Source organism: Alligator mississippiensis, chromosome 7, assembly GCF_030867095.1.
Source record: "Alligator mississippiensis isolate rAllMis1 chromosome 7, rAllMis1, whole genome shotgun sequence".
NCBI lineage: Eukaryota > Metazoa > Chordata > Crocodylia > Alligatoridae > Alligator > Alligator mississippiensis.
In genome coordinates this window covers 8,764,415-8,782,135 of record NC_081830.1, presented here as the reverse complement: position 1 = coordinate 8,782,135, position 17,721 = coordinate 8,764,415, and the positions used below count along the sequence as shown (strand labels likewise).

Here is a 17,721-nt window from a genome sequence, read left to right as displayed (position 1 = left end):
CCGCCCTACCCCCTGTGATCAATAAAGTTCTCCTTTGTGACCGGTGTGGGAGACTTATTGAGGGGTGGGTCTAAATTATGCCGAGGAGGCCCCTTAGGTCTGTGGACTAAGGGAGACTTTCCTATTAAGCCCCTGACTTGGGGAAGTGCCCCAAGTGCCTGTATTGGGTCTAGTACCCATTGGACGATCAGGCCTGTGTTTTCCAAGGCGCGCAGAGCCAGAAGTGAGTCCAGAGCCTTGGATGGTGGCAGCGGGAACCCCAGGCTAGTGGGTGTGCTCCAGGGAAGGGGTCAGCCGGACGTGCGGCACCCCAGAGCCTGGGAAGCACTCGGAGCCTGGAAGGTGGGCGGGCGCAGGGAAGTGGGCGGCTCAACGCAGGAGCGTCCCCTACTGGCCCGCCACAGGAGGGACAAAAATGAAGCTGTGCACAGGGCCCCACTAACTCTAAATCTGCCACTGGATAGAACCAGAGCATCCTCACACTTACTTCTCCTCTAGTAAGGAATATATGGACAAAGGAGTGGAAGGGCTCACATAGCTCATCTATTCCAGCCCTTTCTACTCAGGAACCATTCAAGTTCCACCATAAAGGTAAACCCCTCTTTTGCTCTCATGCTTCCTTATTGGGAGCCTGTTCCAGAAACTGGTACTTTCTCCAGCCTCCAGGATTTATGCATGACCTTCCCTTCCTCTTTACTTTTTTTTGCATACACAGTTTATTCTCTCACTGGAGTTTACTGTCAGTCCTTGGTCTATTTATAGATGGCCCTCCCATCCCCTCCTGAGCCTGCCACATGCTAAGACAAACAAAGCCCCACTCTTTTTGTGGTTCTCCACCCTGTTGGTGACCCTGTCAGCCTTTCTCTGCACCTGTTCTCATTTTAATTCATCTTCCCTAAACATGGGTGACTAGAATAGTACACATATGAGGTCCCACCTCTGCTTCATACAATCGGATTACTAATCAATAATTATCCTGCCTATGATTAATTATGTAGCCTAAGATTACATTTACCTTCTTGACAGCAAGGTGAGGCATGTAGCTCAGCTATCTTATAGTAAAGTAGGACACTAATGTCCTTCTTCTCCATCATTTCCATCTGATGACCTCCTATCACATGGTAGGAGTTCTGGGTATTTTTCCCGGCCTGCATAGCATAGCTTTGTATTTTGCCTTATTGAGTTTCATTCCACGTCTCTTACTCCAGGCATTAAGTTCATTCAGCTCCTCTTGTGCCTTCTCCCAGTCTTCACTTGTGCTGGCAATACCTCCTCACTCTCCTGAAACTGTCTTTAGCTGGCTCCTAGATTTTATGTGAAGGTCATTTGTGAAAATATTAAATAAGACAAGTCCTTACACCAACAACTGAGGAACTTCATTATTAACCAAGCTGCTACTTCCTCATTCTGCACAACATGCTGCTGTCTCCTCATTGGACAGCTCCTTGACTACCTTCTAGTTCTTCTTCTGATTTCCATGTTCTCCATCTTACCCAATATATCATCATATCAAATGTTTTATTGAAGCCCAGAGAGATATAATCTACCACTTTTCCTAAAGAAGAGAACTGAGCAATCTAGACAAAGGAAAAGTATCATGATAGTCTGGGACTAGCTACCTTTGGTGAATCCATATCACATTTTCTCTCCTTTTCCTTTTGCCTTCCATAATTTTGAGGTTAAATTAACAGGCATCTAGTTATCTGGGTCTATTCTCCCTCTCCTTTATAATGCAAGTACTGTGTTTGGTATTTTCCTGGCGTGCAGTACCTCTCGGAAGGGGGTCGCGGGGGAAGGTGGGGGGAAAATCAACCCTTACTGGTTTTAATGTGGAACTGCTCACTAAAAGGATCCCGAGATGCAGTTGCTGGGGTTAGCAGGGGACTCACGCGATGACTCAGAAGGTTCCCTTCTACCCCTATTTTCTAAAAATGTAAAATGTGGAGAAGTCTCGAGCACCCTGGGGAGCTGATTATCTAACTAGACAAGATAAGGGAAAGACTAGGGTGAAAGCAGAGTCCAACCAAGTGACTCTCCTAAGGTCAAAAAGTAACTTAGTGGCAGAGAAGGAAATAGCACCCAGGACTCCTGACTCCCAGCTCTAACCAACAGCCCCTCCCCTAATCAGGGGAGAACACAGGAGTCCTGTCCCCAGCCCTTGTCTGCTAGATGTCAACATCCTCTAAGATTCAGGAACAGAATCCAGGCATCCTCACAGCCTGTCTCCTTCGGGTGACTGCCACATTGTAACCTTCAGTTGACACACTCCTGGGGAGAAAAATTTCTGCCCTTCGCTTACAAGGAAACACAAGGAGCGTGCTTAGAGAGTATTTTCTCAAATCCTTTATTGCCTTATTACCACAGGGAAAGGAGCTGCCTAAACATTTCCAGCAAGTCTTGGAAACCTAAAACAACAAAAAAGCAATGCCCATTCAGTCAAGCCCAGTTGTTTTTAGAGCCGGATGCATCTCTATCAGTCAAGCCCAGTTGTTTTTAGAGCCGGATGCATCTCTATCAATGTCCTCTGACAAATTGGACCTCCCAGGGCTCAGCCATATTGGTGGGTTGCAATGATTTGATTCCAGTCACTAAATGGAACAAAGAGGTAACATGGAATTGAAGTGACGCAGTAAAGGGCACTCTTCTCTTGCACTCAGGGCTTCCCCTTGCCTCAGTACAATACTGGGGGATGCAAGTGGCTAGGGGGAAATGAGGGGGGTCTAAGAGTGACCTTTGTTCCCTTGCTGGCTCAAGTACCCTGGCATGGTCCTAGGGAGCACTCTTTTGCTGGGCATCAGGTAGAGGTCTCAGTAGTTAGTGCTTTCCTTTCAGGGTCAGTGCTGATTCCAAATGCACCAGAGTGGTGCCAGGAGGCCCTGTGCTGCACAGGGTTGGATTTAATAAAAGGTGGTGTCCCCTGGAAGACAGTGCTGACCCCAGTACCCCATCACAGAGCTGAGCTTCTGCCACTTCGGTGGTTAACAGGATTCTAGCTCTCAGGTACAGCATTCTTGTCTTGTTATAAATCGCTTCCACCACCCATCCCAGAATGACTACCATTCAACAAGTCACTAAAAGTACTGAGGTTGCTGAGCTGTGACAAGCCTTGCCCTCAAAACCCTTCAAAACCAGCTGCTCTCAGATGCGAGTCTTCCAGGCCACAGATTCCGGTTTCTACGGGGAAGACCCATGCATTTGGGCCTCCAAGATAGGGAACTTCTTGTCCACAAGTTCACTGGTGGCCTTATTTCTATAGGCAGCAGTGAAAGATGAGGAAGATGAGACTGTTGATAATGAAGAAAGATGCTCCCACCACCAGCGATCGAAGCCAGAAAAGTGCGTGCACTGCAAAGAGAGGAAACACTCTTATGAAGCTGTACTGTGCTAAGTGACGCATGTTTGTGTATGTCCATACACATGTACGTGTCCCTCTGAAGGGCAAGAGCTCTCTTTACCAAGCGTGACCTCCCCTATAATTTCTTCATTGAGGCGAGGTGCTCCCATGGAAACATGACGTTGTTAGAGGGAGGTGGGTTTTTGTTCCTTTGTTTTAGTGCAGGGAAATAAGAGTTACTCACCTCTGCTGGAGGCAATCACAGTGACATTTACAGCTGGGCTCCAGGGTGATGAGATCCATCTCCCGCTCATGTTCTCCTCATACATACAGGTGAATTCTCCACTAATGTTGAGACCCACCTCAGGGATTTTAAACACGTTTCTGGGCCAGCGCTCTGTGCTGCTCATTTCAGACCTGGTATTTCCAGGGACAATCTTGGTTCCATCCTTGTAGAAGTGAAAACTTGTCTCTTCAGTCTTCCAAGGAGCTATACAAGTGAAGGACAGGGGGTACCCTTCACTCACCACTTTAGATGGAGGATCCATGATCAGCATTGGTGGGGTATAAGCATCTGAGAGGGAGCAGCAAATGGGAGAGGTTAGGTGGGGAACTGCAAGGGGAAAAGAGAGCTTCACCACCTAACAGGCACAGGAGGGCAGCAGAGACTGAGGGATGGGGAAGGGGGAGCTATATTGCCTAACCGGCTCTAGGAGGTAGCAGAAAGACTGAATTAACAGGGGCAGGACAGTGGAGAGATTCAGAACTTGATGCATTTGAATTTGAGCTGAATTTACTCCAGCACTTCTACCTTCCCCCAAGTTCTGCAAGTTGTTGGGACCACTTCATTCAGACACTCTCCTTGTCTGTTTTTTCAATGGTTATATTCAGGTGGTTGGGTTAATGGAGGTTCTGAAGAACCTTGGCATGCAAGGCAATGGGGGGACCCCATTAATCTTCCTTATATGGTCCTCCCCATGGCTCTGCTTCATGATAGCTATGGACATTTCCATGGGTGGGAAATGGAAAGGGAATCAAAGAAAGTCTAGCCTTTGAAAGACCAAGAGACAACAACAAAGATGGCAGTCAGACTGGTCAAGAGCCTACTGTTAGATGGTGGTAGACAACAGGCCTCCATCATGGATAGGTGTGTGATGGGTGGCCATCCATATTGTGGGTGTCTCTTGGAGTAGCCGTATAATAGTTCTTGTTGGGACCCAGACTAGGTATCCAGTTTGGATGACCATGATGAGTTGTGACATCCTTGGTTATCTTGGGATACCAGAGTGCAAAACCACATTCTCACCCCATCAGGCAGACTGTGTTGTATTTTTGGGTACACTACATAGTCATTTATGGATGATACTATTCTAGGTCATGTAGAACAGCCATAATATGTGGTATGAGGTCAGTATTGTCTTCATTATGTTGGATAACTATAGTGAGCAATGAGTGATATGTCAGACAGCCATGTTCTTATTCAATTTGGAAGCATAACTGGGTAGTCATGTAGGGTAGACATGGGGTTTTTTGGTCAATGATGGTGGCTATAATTTTAAGAAGGCAGGTAAATAATGCACCTTATAGACTTACTATAAAGTGTATATCTACCCTGCCTTCTGCCTGGCTTTAGACTAACATGGCCAGCTACCTCTTTCAGTTATAATTATGTCCATTTCATCCCAAATGATTCTGGGGAATACCACAAGTGATCAAGGGATCTTGAGAGATGTAGGGAATTCGGAAGATCCATGATGGAGGCAGAGGTGGTCAATACTAAGGGAAAGATCCAGAGCTTAAGGAAAAATTGCATATTTGGTAAAAATGAAACACTGAGCAAATTTTCTTTAGTTTTGCCCAAGTGTCTGAGTTGACCCCCCCCCCCCCCCAAAAAAAAAATATTCTGGAAAACAAAACTCTCAAAACATGTGGGGGGGGGGGTTCCATATGAAATACTTTTTTAATTTCAAAATGTCCTTCGATTTCATTTCTTTCAAAGTTAAAAAAAATGTATAAAAAAAATCAACAGCCAAGCACTTTGCTTGGACTTAACACTTCTTTCAATGTACATTTTTTTCTGCATTTTTTAAAAGGTTAGGATTGATTAAAACAGATGCTTATTTATTGTCCCTTTGAACCACCAGTGAACCAAACCCCACAGTTTTTCACCCAGCTTTCCTAGATAACTGAGAAATTACTCATGATAGTCAAGAGATGTGTGTGTGTGTGTGTGTGTGTGTGTGTGTGTGTGTGAGAGAGACAGAATGTGTGTGTGCACATGCACAAATGTGTGTGCATATGTATGTGTGTTTGTAGAGGGGGGCATCTGTAAAGACTTAGGTTAACCATTGGTCTGTGATCTCTTTACACACTCCACCAAGGAGATACCATAGCTTACCTATCAGTATGATTTGTACAGGTGCACTCTGCTCCAATGGGATCTCCTGGACTGCTTCTGGTCCCCAGAAGTCACAGGTGTATGATCCAGCATCCTCTATCTCCATTCTCAAAAGAGGTAGTTGAGCAGAGCCATTGCCCAGAGGTGAACCAGTGTTTTGTCCATCCCTGAAAAACCTAAACCCTAATACGGTAGCATTTGTAGGAGCTGAGCACATTAGGGTTATGGATTCTCCTGTCATGTAGATGGGATGGTCTGGTGTCACAGTGAGCCGGGGTCTCACTGGGGAGTCTGGAAAAGAGTGAAATGGCTTTTAGTAGTCCAAACCCAACTGGTGAGGGACTGAACCTCAGTAATGTGGGGTTAGGTCCAAATTCAGTCTCCCATCTTTGTTTTCAGATTCTCTTCTCCAGAGCAGCCACTCCTTGTAACCGACAGGCATACACTAATATAGGGTGTCATAAAGTATTTATGGAGAGGAGTCAATCAGCATGAACTTCCCCAAAACAGTGCCCTGTAAGCATCCAGCCAAGATCTCCAGTGATGTAAACTGCTCTAAAGCAGTACCCTTCCAATGCCCAGTAAGGGACCTCAGTGACCAAAGGAGTGCCCTGTCTTTACACCAGTTGGGAATGCCAGTAGTGTGAGCTTTCCTACAGCAGTGCCCTTGTCACTGTCTAATAGGCAACTGTGGCACTCTTTCTCCAAGTCCTGGAAAATGATCAGGTCATTGCCAGTATCTCTAGATAATATCAAGAGGTTCCTTATTGTCTTACTAATGAGACATAGCTCTCCCACCACCAGCATGTCGGCACATGACAAATGATGCCTCACCTGACACTGATATGGACACAGGGTCACTTGTCCTGGATGGAATCATTCGCCCAGATTCCCATCTCCAGTACTCACAGATGTAGATACCAGCATCCCCCAGCTCAGCTGTTATGAAGAACTGGTCATTACTTTTGTGGTGTGGAAAAACCTCAACAATCTGCTCCCCACTTTGCTTGAAGAATCTGTATCCTTCTCCCTTCTGCCCCAGAGGAGCTGAACATCTGAGGGTCACGTGTTCCCCTTGGAAATAGAAGGCATAGAGAGGGTCCAACGAGAGTTTAGGGGGGAGCAGAGAATCTGAAACAGTGGCAGAGAGGCAGAATTAAGGGCAGGGCAGTGAATCCATAACATGCTGAAAGGCTTAGCCTCACTACCCTGCCTAGCATCACCTCCCTAGCTGTGAAAAATGCCATAGCAGATACATACCAGAAGAAATCTCCACGCAGGAATTTAAAATGTAACCTTCATTGCTTCACATAGCACCCTAACCCAACTCTCTGTCTTTCCTCTCTCCATTTTCTTTACTTTTCTTTGTTTTTAATTATAAATGGACAAAAATGAGAGAAAAAATAATGAAAAATTAATGCTTTCATTTTATTTTGAAATGTTTCATCTAGGAGTGGAAATAAAACTACTTAAATTGGGAGCTACTTTTGGCATAATCATCTTGGGCACCTACACATGTGCAAGCAAGTGTGCTCCAGTGTGTTGTAATTTCTTCAAGTCAGAGCAGACTTGATTAAGAGGCTTGTGACAGCAGTTGATCAAAATAACTACAAAGCACCTTTTTAAAGCAAAAGCTGACTCATTTAGCCACAGCCAAGCTACAAGATAAATTATATATATATATATATACATATACATACACACACACACACCTTAAACACAAAGGTGGAACCTCCTTTTTTTTTTTTCCTTTTTGCAAAAAAAATAAAAATATAAAAGGACACTTCCAGATTGTGAATTTAAGTTGAAGTCAGTGAACAGCATCAGCCAGAAAAGGATGGGTAATAAAAATGTTGGAAAAATCTAAATGTTTCATCTGCCAAAGAAAGCATTTCAGCAGTTTCTTTTGTACTGCTGTTTCATTTTGACATCTAATTAAGTCAATGCTGAAGCATAGGGTTAAAAAAAACATATTAAAATGGAAAGACCATCCTGATTTTTTTTTTTTTTTTTTTTTGGTGAGGAATGTAGCGATCACCAGGCTCAATAAACATGGACAGAAGTGAATGAGAAGAATTAAACAATGATGTTTATCATGGAGCAATAGGCAATCCCCACTGACCTTTGGTCTCTCTCTAACTAGGTAGCTGCTCCCTGACTGACAGACCATCTCCCAAGTCCCAATTTTCTCCATCTCCTGTTAGGGAGCATTTCTAAATTATAACTTCTTTCACTAAAAGGAAAACCTGAAAAGCTTTTGTTGTGGTTTATCTTGAAACTATTTCCGTCTTTAAATCTTTCCTTTTGGGTTGTCCAGACAACCAGAAAACCAACTATTTACTCTGCTCTGCTAAATGCCTATTTCCTTCTTTAATTTCAGACTTCCTGTACATAGCTGAAGAAGGTCCGGTTTGTCCTGAATCTTTGAGTTGGGACCACCTAGCTCCTTTCTCTGTGGTAATGCCACTTTACAGACTTTTTCTCTGAAAACCTCTCCCCTGACTTTTTAATGTCTTTTTCTAGGGCTTGGAAGATTCTGAATACCTTTAGACCCATGGGAACAGGGAAGCAGAAACTTTCTAGAAGTATGGAACTTCCAGATAAACTTTCTAGTTTCTTCCCCATTTGGTGGGCCAGTCATTTCTCTCCCCCCAACCTTTATCTCTGCTTTTGTTTCAATTCCTGTGTTTTATTTATTTATTTTTACAGCCTCTTTGGTTTTGACTCTTGGTACTTATAGAGAGAGAGACCAAAGACATACCCAGTGGGTGCATCTATACACACACTTTATTGCACAGTAGACTATTTTACTGTGCATTAAAGTGTCACATAAAAAAAAAAATTACATTATGCTAATGACAATAAAATAGTCTACTGCACATTAAGCATCACTAAAAAAAGTACAAATCCTCTGCTGTGTATTGGCGCAGCCTAATGTGCATTAATTTAGTACCTTAGCTCTTGGAGCACATTAATTTAGTAATTTAGCTCTTGGAGCCTCTCTAATTAAAGTCCTCTCCCTCAGTCCTGCAGCATATGCATAAATGCTTGGAAGTACTAAATCTCGAACAGGCCAAATGAATGACATGGGGCTGGCCACAGGCCACAGACCCTATAGTGCAGTAGAAAAGATGCATTAGTGCATATGTAGATGCACCCAGTACATATGTTTATAGTGAAAATAATGTTTCAATCCATAGCATACTGTGCCTGCAAGGTTGCAGGGCTATTTCTTTCCTTTTAATGGCTTTCTTTTCCTTTTAATGAGCAAGGGGGAACTGCTCCACCTCAGCTGTTACATCACAACCATCTTATCTGCATGTTGCAGATGAGCTAATTCACGGTGAATTTAAATGTTCTGCTACACAAGAACTGCAATGGAAGCACACAGAGGGAACTGTTAGAGCATAATCTACCAACTCCATATTTTCATGACTACGCAGGGGTCAGCATGCCTGACTGTTGTCTTTGTTCATGGTTCTACTGTATTCTCCTGCTTCAACACAAGAGGCAGGGGACAGAGGAGCTTGCAAGGAGACTGTCTGACTGGGAGTGTGGTCTTGAAGAGGGAAAATTATCTCCCAGGGACTTACCTACTACTGGTATCTGGATGGAATTGCTGTCTCCAGAAAGGATCTTCTCCCCAGATTCCTCTCTTGAGTACTGGCAGGTGTAGACTCCGGCATTCCCACCCTGAACTGCAGTCACCACCTGGCCTTTCCCACTCTGACTGGAGACTCCTTCAGAGATTTCTCCCATCTCATTGTTGAAGAATCTGTAACTTGTGGCCTCCTCTCCCTGTGGAGGGGAGCAGATGAGGGAGATCTCTTCCCACTGAAGGTAAATTGGGAGCAAAGGCTCCAGGGAGAGGTGAGGGGCAGGTAGAAGGCCTGAAACATACAGAGATTTTCCTTTCAGCCTGGTACGTATGTGGTGGTAATGACTTAGGAATGGTTCACATGGACTCACTGCCCACATTTCGCAGATGGGGAGACTGAGGAGAAGGGATATAATTTTCCTGGAGAACTTGTTCAACCAGCTGTGGATGGGTCTTCTACACACTAGTGATAAAAAAAAAAAGTCCTAACTATTAGCATCCTCCTCTTTTGATGCACTAGACCCCACACTCATCCCAGCCATGCATGCCACAAGTGGCACAGGAAGCCTCTATATGTGGCACGTGGTAGATCAGGAAGGGGCACAGTAGAAGACTGGACAGAGAGCAGAAAGCAAAGGAACAGATTGGGCAATTGTACACATGCAATTACAGTGCCTGAATAAATTGTGAAGCTTATTGTTCTGGAGTTAATTGCTCCCAGTCATGCCGTTTGAACAGGTGTGTAACAGGGCAAAGGCAGCTCTGTTCCTTTGATGTTAGAAAGTTGCGAGTGCGGAGCGGGGAGTCAGGGACAGGGCAAGGATAATTATTTAGGGGACACAGTTGGGAAGAGGGATTGCATCCAGGGTGAATGTTGCCTGATTAGGAGCCAGCAGCTATTAAAGTCCATGGCAGGGGGGGTTTCTTTGCCCCTTGGAGCACGGCATGAGGAGATTCAGCGGGGAAAGCCAGGAGTGGCAAACCCAGTGCCGGAACAGATTGCTGATAAGACCAGCTGACCAGGTGAAGGTAACCACAGGGACGGGTGAAGCAAAGAGGTGAGAGAGAAAGAGGAGAGACTTACTGTACTGATCCTCTGAAAAGAGAGTGAGCCTGGAGTTGAGCTGACTGACTCAGGCAAGTAGGTTGCACAATGGTGGAGGGTGAAAGGGAGACCACAAGCTGTGAGAACAGCCAGGGTTCTCCACAACCCATGGAGAATTCATTAATAAACCAATTTTCTTTTATCCCAATTCTGGGGTGATTTACTATACCCTCTCTCATTGGAGAATTAACTTCTTATTAGGGCTGTGCAAAGCTTCGGCTCATGATTCAGATTCAGAGATGATTTGGATGATTCAGAGGTCAAATCTATGAATCCAAATCAAATCACAGGAAGCTTTAGGCTTTCCGAATCAATTCAGAGCTTCTGAATCAATTTGGAAAAGATTCGGAGATTCAGCCCTGGGGTATAATGGGGAATCAATTAAATATCTATAACTTTGTTGTCTTTTGGCTGATTCAGACAAAACTTGAAGGAATACAAGCCTCTACTGAGAGCATGATGCACGCCAAGCTTCAAGGTGATAGATGCAGGGGTTTCTGGGAAACTGCACCCCAAATTTCTGAAAGCAAAACTTGTGTTATGTGTGTGTTAAGCCACAGTGGGGTGAAAACTGCAGGGATGGTAGCCCCTGGTGAGGCCACAAAGCCTGCCAAGTTTCAAGGTGTTAGGTACAGGGGTTTGGGGGGAACTGCACCTCAAGCTGCAGACAAGCAAAACTTGTGACATGGGTGACACTGTGTGTGTTAAAGCACAGCAGGGTGAAAGCTGAAGGCCTGCTAGCCCCTGCTGAGGCCACTAAGTCTGCCAGCTGTCAAGGAGATATGTTTCTCATAGATTCATAGACATTTGGGCTGGAAGGGACCACGGAGGATCATCGAGTCCAGCCCCCTGCCCATCCCAGCAAGGGATCCCAGCAAGATAAACATCCAAATGTGTCTTGAAGACATTCAAAGTGGGTGCTTGAACTGCCTCTGGTGGCAGTCCATTCCAAACATTGGGGGCTCAGACAGTGAAGAATTTTTTTCTTATATCCAGCCTGAATCGGTCACAGTGGAGTTTGTGACCGTTCGATCTTGTCATCCCTTGGGGGGCTCTGGTGAACAGACCTTCCCCCAGATCCTGATGAGCACCCCAATAAACTTATAGATGGCCACCAGATCACCCCTGAGCCTGCGCTTTTCCAGGCTGAACAGCCCCATGGCTCTCAGCCTCTCATCATAAGGTCTGTTTTCCTGACTTCTGATCATGCGTGTGGCCCTCCTCTGCACCCTCTCAAGCTTCTCCACATCCTTTTTGAATTGTGGAGCCCAAAATTGGATGCAGTACTCCAGCTGCGGCCTCATCAAGGCCGAGTACAGCGGGAGAATGATGTCCCGGGATTAGCTTGAGAAGCATCTATGGATGCAAGCCAGCGTTTTGCTCACTTTACTAGCCGTAACATCACACTGAAGGCTCATATGCATCTTGTGGTCAATCATGACCCCCAAGTCCCTTTCATCTGTAGTGCTAACCAGTGTAGCACTGCCGAGCCTATAAGCATGCTGCAGGTTTTTCCTCCTAAGGTGGAGAACCTTGCATTTTTCAGTATTAAACACCGTCAGGTTCTTATCCACCCATTTCCTGATCCTATCAAGGTCAGTCTGGATCACCCTCCTGTCTCCAGGTGTGGATGCTTTACCCCAGAGTTTGGTATCATTGGCAAACTTGGCCAGTCCACTTCTGACTCCACTGTCCACATCATTAATGAAGATGTTGAACAATATAAATCCAAGGACAGAGCCTTGAGGGACCCCACTGGTCACAGGGCACCATGACAATTGACTTCCATCAAATACTACCCTCTGGGTCTGACCACGGAGCCAATTCCCCAGCCAATGGATTGTGGTGGATCTGAGGCCACAGTTGGCCAGTTTTGCCAAGAGGTGATCATGGGATACCAAATCGAAGGCTTTTTGAAGTTAAGATATATGACATTAATCTCCTCTCCCTTGTCCAGGTGATAGGTCACCTGGTCGTAAAAGGAAATGAGATTGGTCAAGCAAGACCTACCCACAACAAACCCATGCTGGGTATCCCTCAGGATGTTGCCGTCGGCCAGTCTGTTAAGAATGGCCTCTTTGATAATCTTTTCTAAGACCTTCCCCAGGATAGAGGTCAGGCTGATGGGCCTGTAGTTTGCCAGATCCATTTTCCTCCCTTTCTTGAAGATAGGCACCACATTGGCCTTCTTCCAGTCTTTGGGCTCTTCACCAGAGCACTAGGAGTTCTCAAAGATCCATGCGAGGGGCTGGGCTATGATGCTAGCCAGCTCCTTAAGTACCCTGGGGTGTGGATTGTCAGGGCCGGCTGACTTGAAGGTATCCAGCCTCTCAAGGTGTTCCTTCACAAGGTCAGCATTGATGGAGTGCAGGGAATCTCCATCACCCAGGCCTCCCTGTCCTGTAGTGGGCAGGGGCATCCCATGGGACTGATGAAAAACCGATGTAAAGTACCCATTTAATAGGTTGGCTTTTTCCTGGGTGTTGGTTGTCCCATCTGGTTTAGCAGGGGTCCAATGTTGCCCTTGCTTTTCCTCCGGCTCCCCACATATCTAAAAAAAGGACTTTTTATTGTTCTTGATACTTGTAGCTAGTTGGAGTTCTGTTGCAGTCGTGGCTTTCCTGGTTCACTCCCTGCAGGTCCGGACCAGTGCGGAATATTCCTCCTTGGAGGTGGATCCCGTACTCCATCCTTTGTAGGCCTTTCTTTTTAGCCACAGGAGGTCCGCTAGTTCCCTGGAGAGCCAAGGTGGCTGCTGTGCCCTCTTGCTGCCTTTCCTCTGAGATGGAATAGAATTAGCTTGTGCATCGAGGATCACTCCCTTAAGGAGCAACCACTCTTCCTGAACTCCCCTCCTCTTGGGGTCGTAGGGCCTCACCAACAAGCCTCCTTAGCTTGTCAAAGTTAGCTTTCCTGAAGTCAAGGATTTCTGTATTACTAATTGACTTGCCAGCTTTATGGCGGATGGTGAAGGTGATCAGCTCATGGTCGCTGTCACCCAGCTTCCCATTGATCATTAGGTTGCTGATTAGGTCATCCCCGGTTGCCAGTACCAGGTTGAGCAGCGCTTTACCTCTTGTTGGCCCATAGACCTCTTGCGTCAGATACAGCTCATCCACGCACGAGAGGAAGCATTGCGACCACTCGGATTTAGCTGAGTGCTCTTCCCACGAGATGTCTGGGTAGTTGAAGTCTCCCATGACAACCATGGACCTGGAGCATGCAGCCTCAGACAATTCCTTGGTGAACTCCTAGTCAAGCTCTTGAGTTTGGGTGGGAGGTCTGTAGTAGACTCTCACCACTGTGTCCCTTGTGTTGTGTTCCCCACAAATTTTAACCCAGAAGTTTAAAACTTCTGAGTCATCTACTCTAACTGCTGGTCTTTGCTGACTTGTCATGGGAGCACGTAGGTCAGGCTTAAATTTTGTCAGCCATAAACTGGCTGGGAGAGAAGCCATGTAGATGTACCCCGGAAGCAAAGAGCAGAGAAACTCCACCCCAGGGGTACCCACATAATGATATCCAAGACCACCAGGATACCACCAGATTCCCCTTCCCACAATCCCCTTCCTGTCTCCACACACAGAAACACTAAGATTTCCCTAGAAAAGAATTCATGTTCATGTACACCCACAGCTCCACCCCTGAAGAGACTTACGCACAGCCCAGAAAGTTACACAAACTTCCAGAAGATGCCTCCTCCCATGACACCCACACGTCCCCCTCCCTCAGTGTTACCTTCAAAGGAATTAGCAGCATCTTAGCTCTGATTTGAACCAACCTTACCTGCAGGGCGTGCCAGCCTAGGGAAAGTCTGGAAGAAGGCTGAAAGACAGAAAATATGATGTGAGAACCTCTGGGGCTGGGCCCACCCAAAATATGAATGAATAGAGGAGTTGATGTAAGCTGTGTTGCTAGGACAAGATGCTGGATGTAGGGTTGCGCACTCCAAAGTTAGTGAGGAAAGAGACTTACCCAGTAGAGGCAGGAGGAAAATGAATTTCATTCTGAACTGATCACACTGACATTTACTTCTGTATTCTCTGCTCTGGGAGCTTCCTTATAGCATGTGCTGACGCAGCAATTTCATCACATGGCCAAGGAGGTGGCAGGGGTGTTTGTAAAACAAGCAGCTGGGAACAGCTGCAGCTACTGACAGTGTCAAAATCTTAGTGTCCCTCACGCTTCGTAGCCGTACAATTTTGAAATGTGAAGGGTCAGCAGTTTTCATCTTCCCTATACCCACTAGGGGAACTGGAATTGCACTACAATAGAGGTGGTTCACATGAGATACATACCCATTAATATTACTGGAAATAGAGCTGATTTACATCCTGGGATCAGGTCCAGTTTATTGTCTTGGAGGACCTGAGCCAATGGATGCCAAAAGAATGCCATGTCCTTTTACAGCACATACATATCTGCAAAAGGACAGAGGGATTCATTCTTAGCTGAACTCTTTGGTCATCAAAGCTGGCCCCATTTCAAGCATGGAGCTACATGGGGGACTTCCCCATAGTACATACAGACCAAGCATCGCCTACATGTCCTAAGGAAAGGTCAAAGGCATGCTGGGGATTTTACATGAAAGATTGATCGAAAAGGTTGCAGCTACTGACAGAACCAACTGCTGTCACAAGGCCTGGTGAGATCATCCTCCAAATTACGGAGCAGTGATTGGGCTGCTGAATTATGCAAGTTATAAGGTTCTGCCTTCCACCAGGCCAGCTGAACATCTGGCCCCATTCACTCCAGCAGAACAGTGAAGATAGTGATCCAGCTGGGAGTCCGGGACCACTGATTCTGCTAGCACCATGGGCAGGTGTGGATTTGGCCCATGGCTCAAATGAAACCATGGCCAGTTTACACCTTCTAATAGGGGAAGATATCTGATTAGCAGCAGTTGTGAGATCTGGCTCATTCACTCCAAAGACGTTCCAGCCCATATATCCCAGACCTTCCCTCTGCATTAGCACCATGCAAATATTGTATCAAACAGGAGAAACTTCACCTGAAGTGAGTTTTTTGGACATGGAAACAGGAATCTGGAACCTGTTGCCATAAAGGCAGAAGAAGGTAGAGCAGTGTGGCCCCTTAAAGGAATGGTCCTCATCCTTCTTAGAATCAAGGCACTCCTTGTCAGACTCAAGGCAGCCTTAAGAAAATGTCAAATCTTAGCTTAATTTTTTTTTACTACAGAAAAATAATAAAGTAAAAGCTAATAGAATAATTCTTCTCTTGCAAAGAATTCAAGAAGACAACAGGCTACATTTTGATCCAATAGATTCCTATTTGAAATCTCTGGATTTATCTTGTGAATCATGTAGGTGTTTGCCCACCTAACCATGCTAATATTGCGTGGCACTGCAGCACCTTCAAAGGTATCTCAAGGCACCCAAGGGTGTCATGGCATCCTGGTTGTGAATTATTGCCTTAGAGACTAATTGGTTCAGAGAAGCATAAACTTTCATAAGCAACGACCTATTTGGCAGTTACATTTGATGAAGTAGGTTGTTGCTTATGAAAGTTCATGCCTCTCTGAACCAATTAATCTCTAAGGCGCCACCCTGCTCCACCTTTTGCCTGACAGACATGACTAGTCACCTCTGTGCTTGCCACAAAATAAGCTTGTTACCTTCTCTTTTCTTCAGAAAATGGGAGGTAAGGAAGATGAGGCCATTAATTGTGAAGAAAAAGCCATTCACCAGCACTTTCCAGTTCCAATTGATTTTGTGGGCTATAGACAGGAAAGAATCAATGGTGATTTAATAATTGGAATTATGTGTGTATTTGCTCCCTCCTTCAGGGAAAAGTGAGAACTGCTCTAAGTAATCTTAGGAGATGACGACAAAAATACTAAATCATAGCTATTCTAGTGTTAGAGTTGATGAGGAGAAGAAAGAACCTTTGACTGACCGTCCTCTTCTTTAGCTGTGGGCCTGAGTATCTGAGCCCCCATGCTCTGGTAAAACTGACTGATAGCAAGATGATCCTATCAGCATTTTCCAGTCAGTGAGAGGGCAGCTCTGTTCACACCATGCTACGTGCATTCAGGCCACCATGTTGGCTACTATGACATGGGCTATTGGGATGATTTCTAAGGGGGCCATGACTTAAAGCCACCTTATAGAAAGCTGAGCTGCCAGGCTGATGTTAGGTAACTGTGAGTCTATCCAGAAACCCACTGTAGCAGGTAAGCAGTGCTTTTTGTTCACTAGATGGTTGGCCTTTATACAATTATCTTGAGTTATCATTCTTTTGGCTGTTGGATGGCCATCTTTGGGAGCTATATAACTGGCAGCTCCACATGTACCAAACCCAGAAATGAGATGGTAATGCCACACTGAAAATGTTCCCCACTGCTGCTCTTAGGATTTCTGCAACCAGGTTCATAGGAGGGATGATGGATGATTTCCTCTGCACTTGTTTCACTCCCAGTGTCATTGCCTTGTTTCTTGGTTTGGTAGAAGAGCAAGTGAACTTGGTGTGCTTGAGAGTGGCACCCTCCAGGGTGCTGAGGAAATTGTGTTGATGTAAGATTGCTCTCACCAGCTGGGAAACAGAGTAATGGATTTTCTGTATGGATGGATGGCAGGGGCTCCATGGACAGCCACAGAGAGAGATGGTTCGTATAGGGATAAATAGACACAAGGACTAATGGACAGGAGAGAGAGGTGGAGGGATCAGAGTGGCAAAGAGAAAGGATGGATGGAGCGCGCAGGGCTATGCAGGACTCGCCTATCACATGGATATAAACTAAATTGCTCCTCCTGGATCAGACAGTCCATTCAGAAAGCTATACACAGTATGTACAAGTGCACAATCCTAGGGCCTTTGGCCCTGACATACTCACATTGTAGATGTATCTGGATGAAACCAGAGCTGAGACAGCCATGTCACTGCCTCCAAAGAAGTGAAATTCTTTAACTCCCTCTGTTGAAGGAAGAACAGAACACACAAGCCCCACAGAGTCTCCGGGAAGGTGTGCTTGGTGACAGACTCATGGACAGAGATGGAGCCATGGGTGCCTCTGGAAAAAAACAAAACAAACCACAACTTCCTTTGGGTATCTTTTTAACTTTGAAGATATTTGCCAAATTCAACACAAAGTCCATAACAACTTCCAAAACCTCCAATAGTCCATTTTTTAGAAAATGGACTTTTCGTAAAAACAAACCCAAAAAACCTCAGTTCTAATCCACTTGGTTCCTAACAGTGTGGGCATAATTACATGTTCATTAATACATCACAATTTCAGCGCATTAAGTTTAGTACTTGTAATAACA

General features: G+C 45.4%; 1 protein-coding gene across 3 annotated transcripts; it reads right to left on the bottom strand.

Annotated features, from left to right (window-relative positions):
* Positions 1 to 2,329: 2,329 nt before the first annotated feature.
* Positions 2,330 to 17,466, bottom strand: LOC106739987 (peroxidasin homolog). 3 transcript variants are annotated; one of them, XM_019487648.2, is made up of 7 exons: positions 17,289 to 17,466; positions 14,222 to 14,260; positions 9,326 to 9,530; positions 6,567 to 6,863; positions 5,733 to 6,023; positions 3,579 to 3,908; positions 2,330 to 3,345 (listed from the first exon to the last, which is right to left on the bottom strand). In XM_019487648.2, exons 1-7 carry the CDS (start codon positions 17,328 to 17,330, stop codon positions 3,251 to 3,253), a joined length of 1,299 nt encoding a protein of 432 aa, XP_019343193.2. In that variant the 5' UTR covers positions 17,331 to 17,466; the 3' UTR covers positions 2,330 to 3,250. The 3 variants fall into 3 exon arrangements, with proteins under 3 accessions (XP_019343193.2, XP_019343189.2, XP_019343202.2); XM_019487644.2 differs by lacking the exon at positions 17,289 to 17,466 and adding an exon at positions 14,411 to 14,480 and having other exon boundaries at positions 9,326 to 9,622; XM_019487657.2 differs by lacking the exon at positions 17,289 to 17,466 and adding an exon at positions 14,411 to 14,448.
* Positions 17,467 to 17,721: the final 255 nt, after the last annotated feature.

Bases quoted from the DNA above. Each gene is read 5' to 3' on its own strand.
- LOC106739987 (XM_019487644.2), bottom strand. From the start codon at position 14,441: ATGAAATTCATTTTCCTCCTGCCTCTACTGG. The intron at 3,909-5,732 runs GTAAGCTATGGT...GCTCCCTCTCAG, and splicing joins TGTACAAATCATACTGATAG to ATGCTTATACCCCACCAATG. The intron at 3,346-3,578 runs GTGAGTAACTCT...CTCTCTTTGCAG, and splicing joins TGTGATTGCCTCCAGCAGAG to TGCACGCACTTTTCTGGCTT.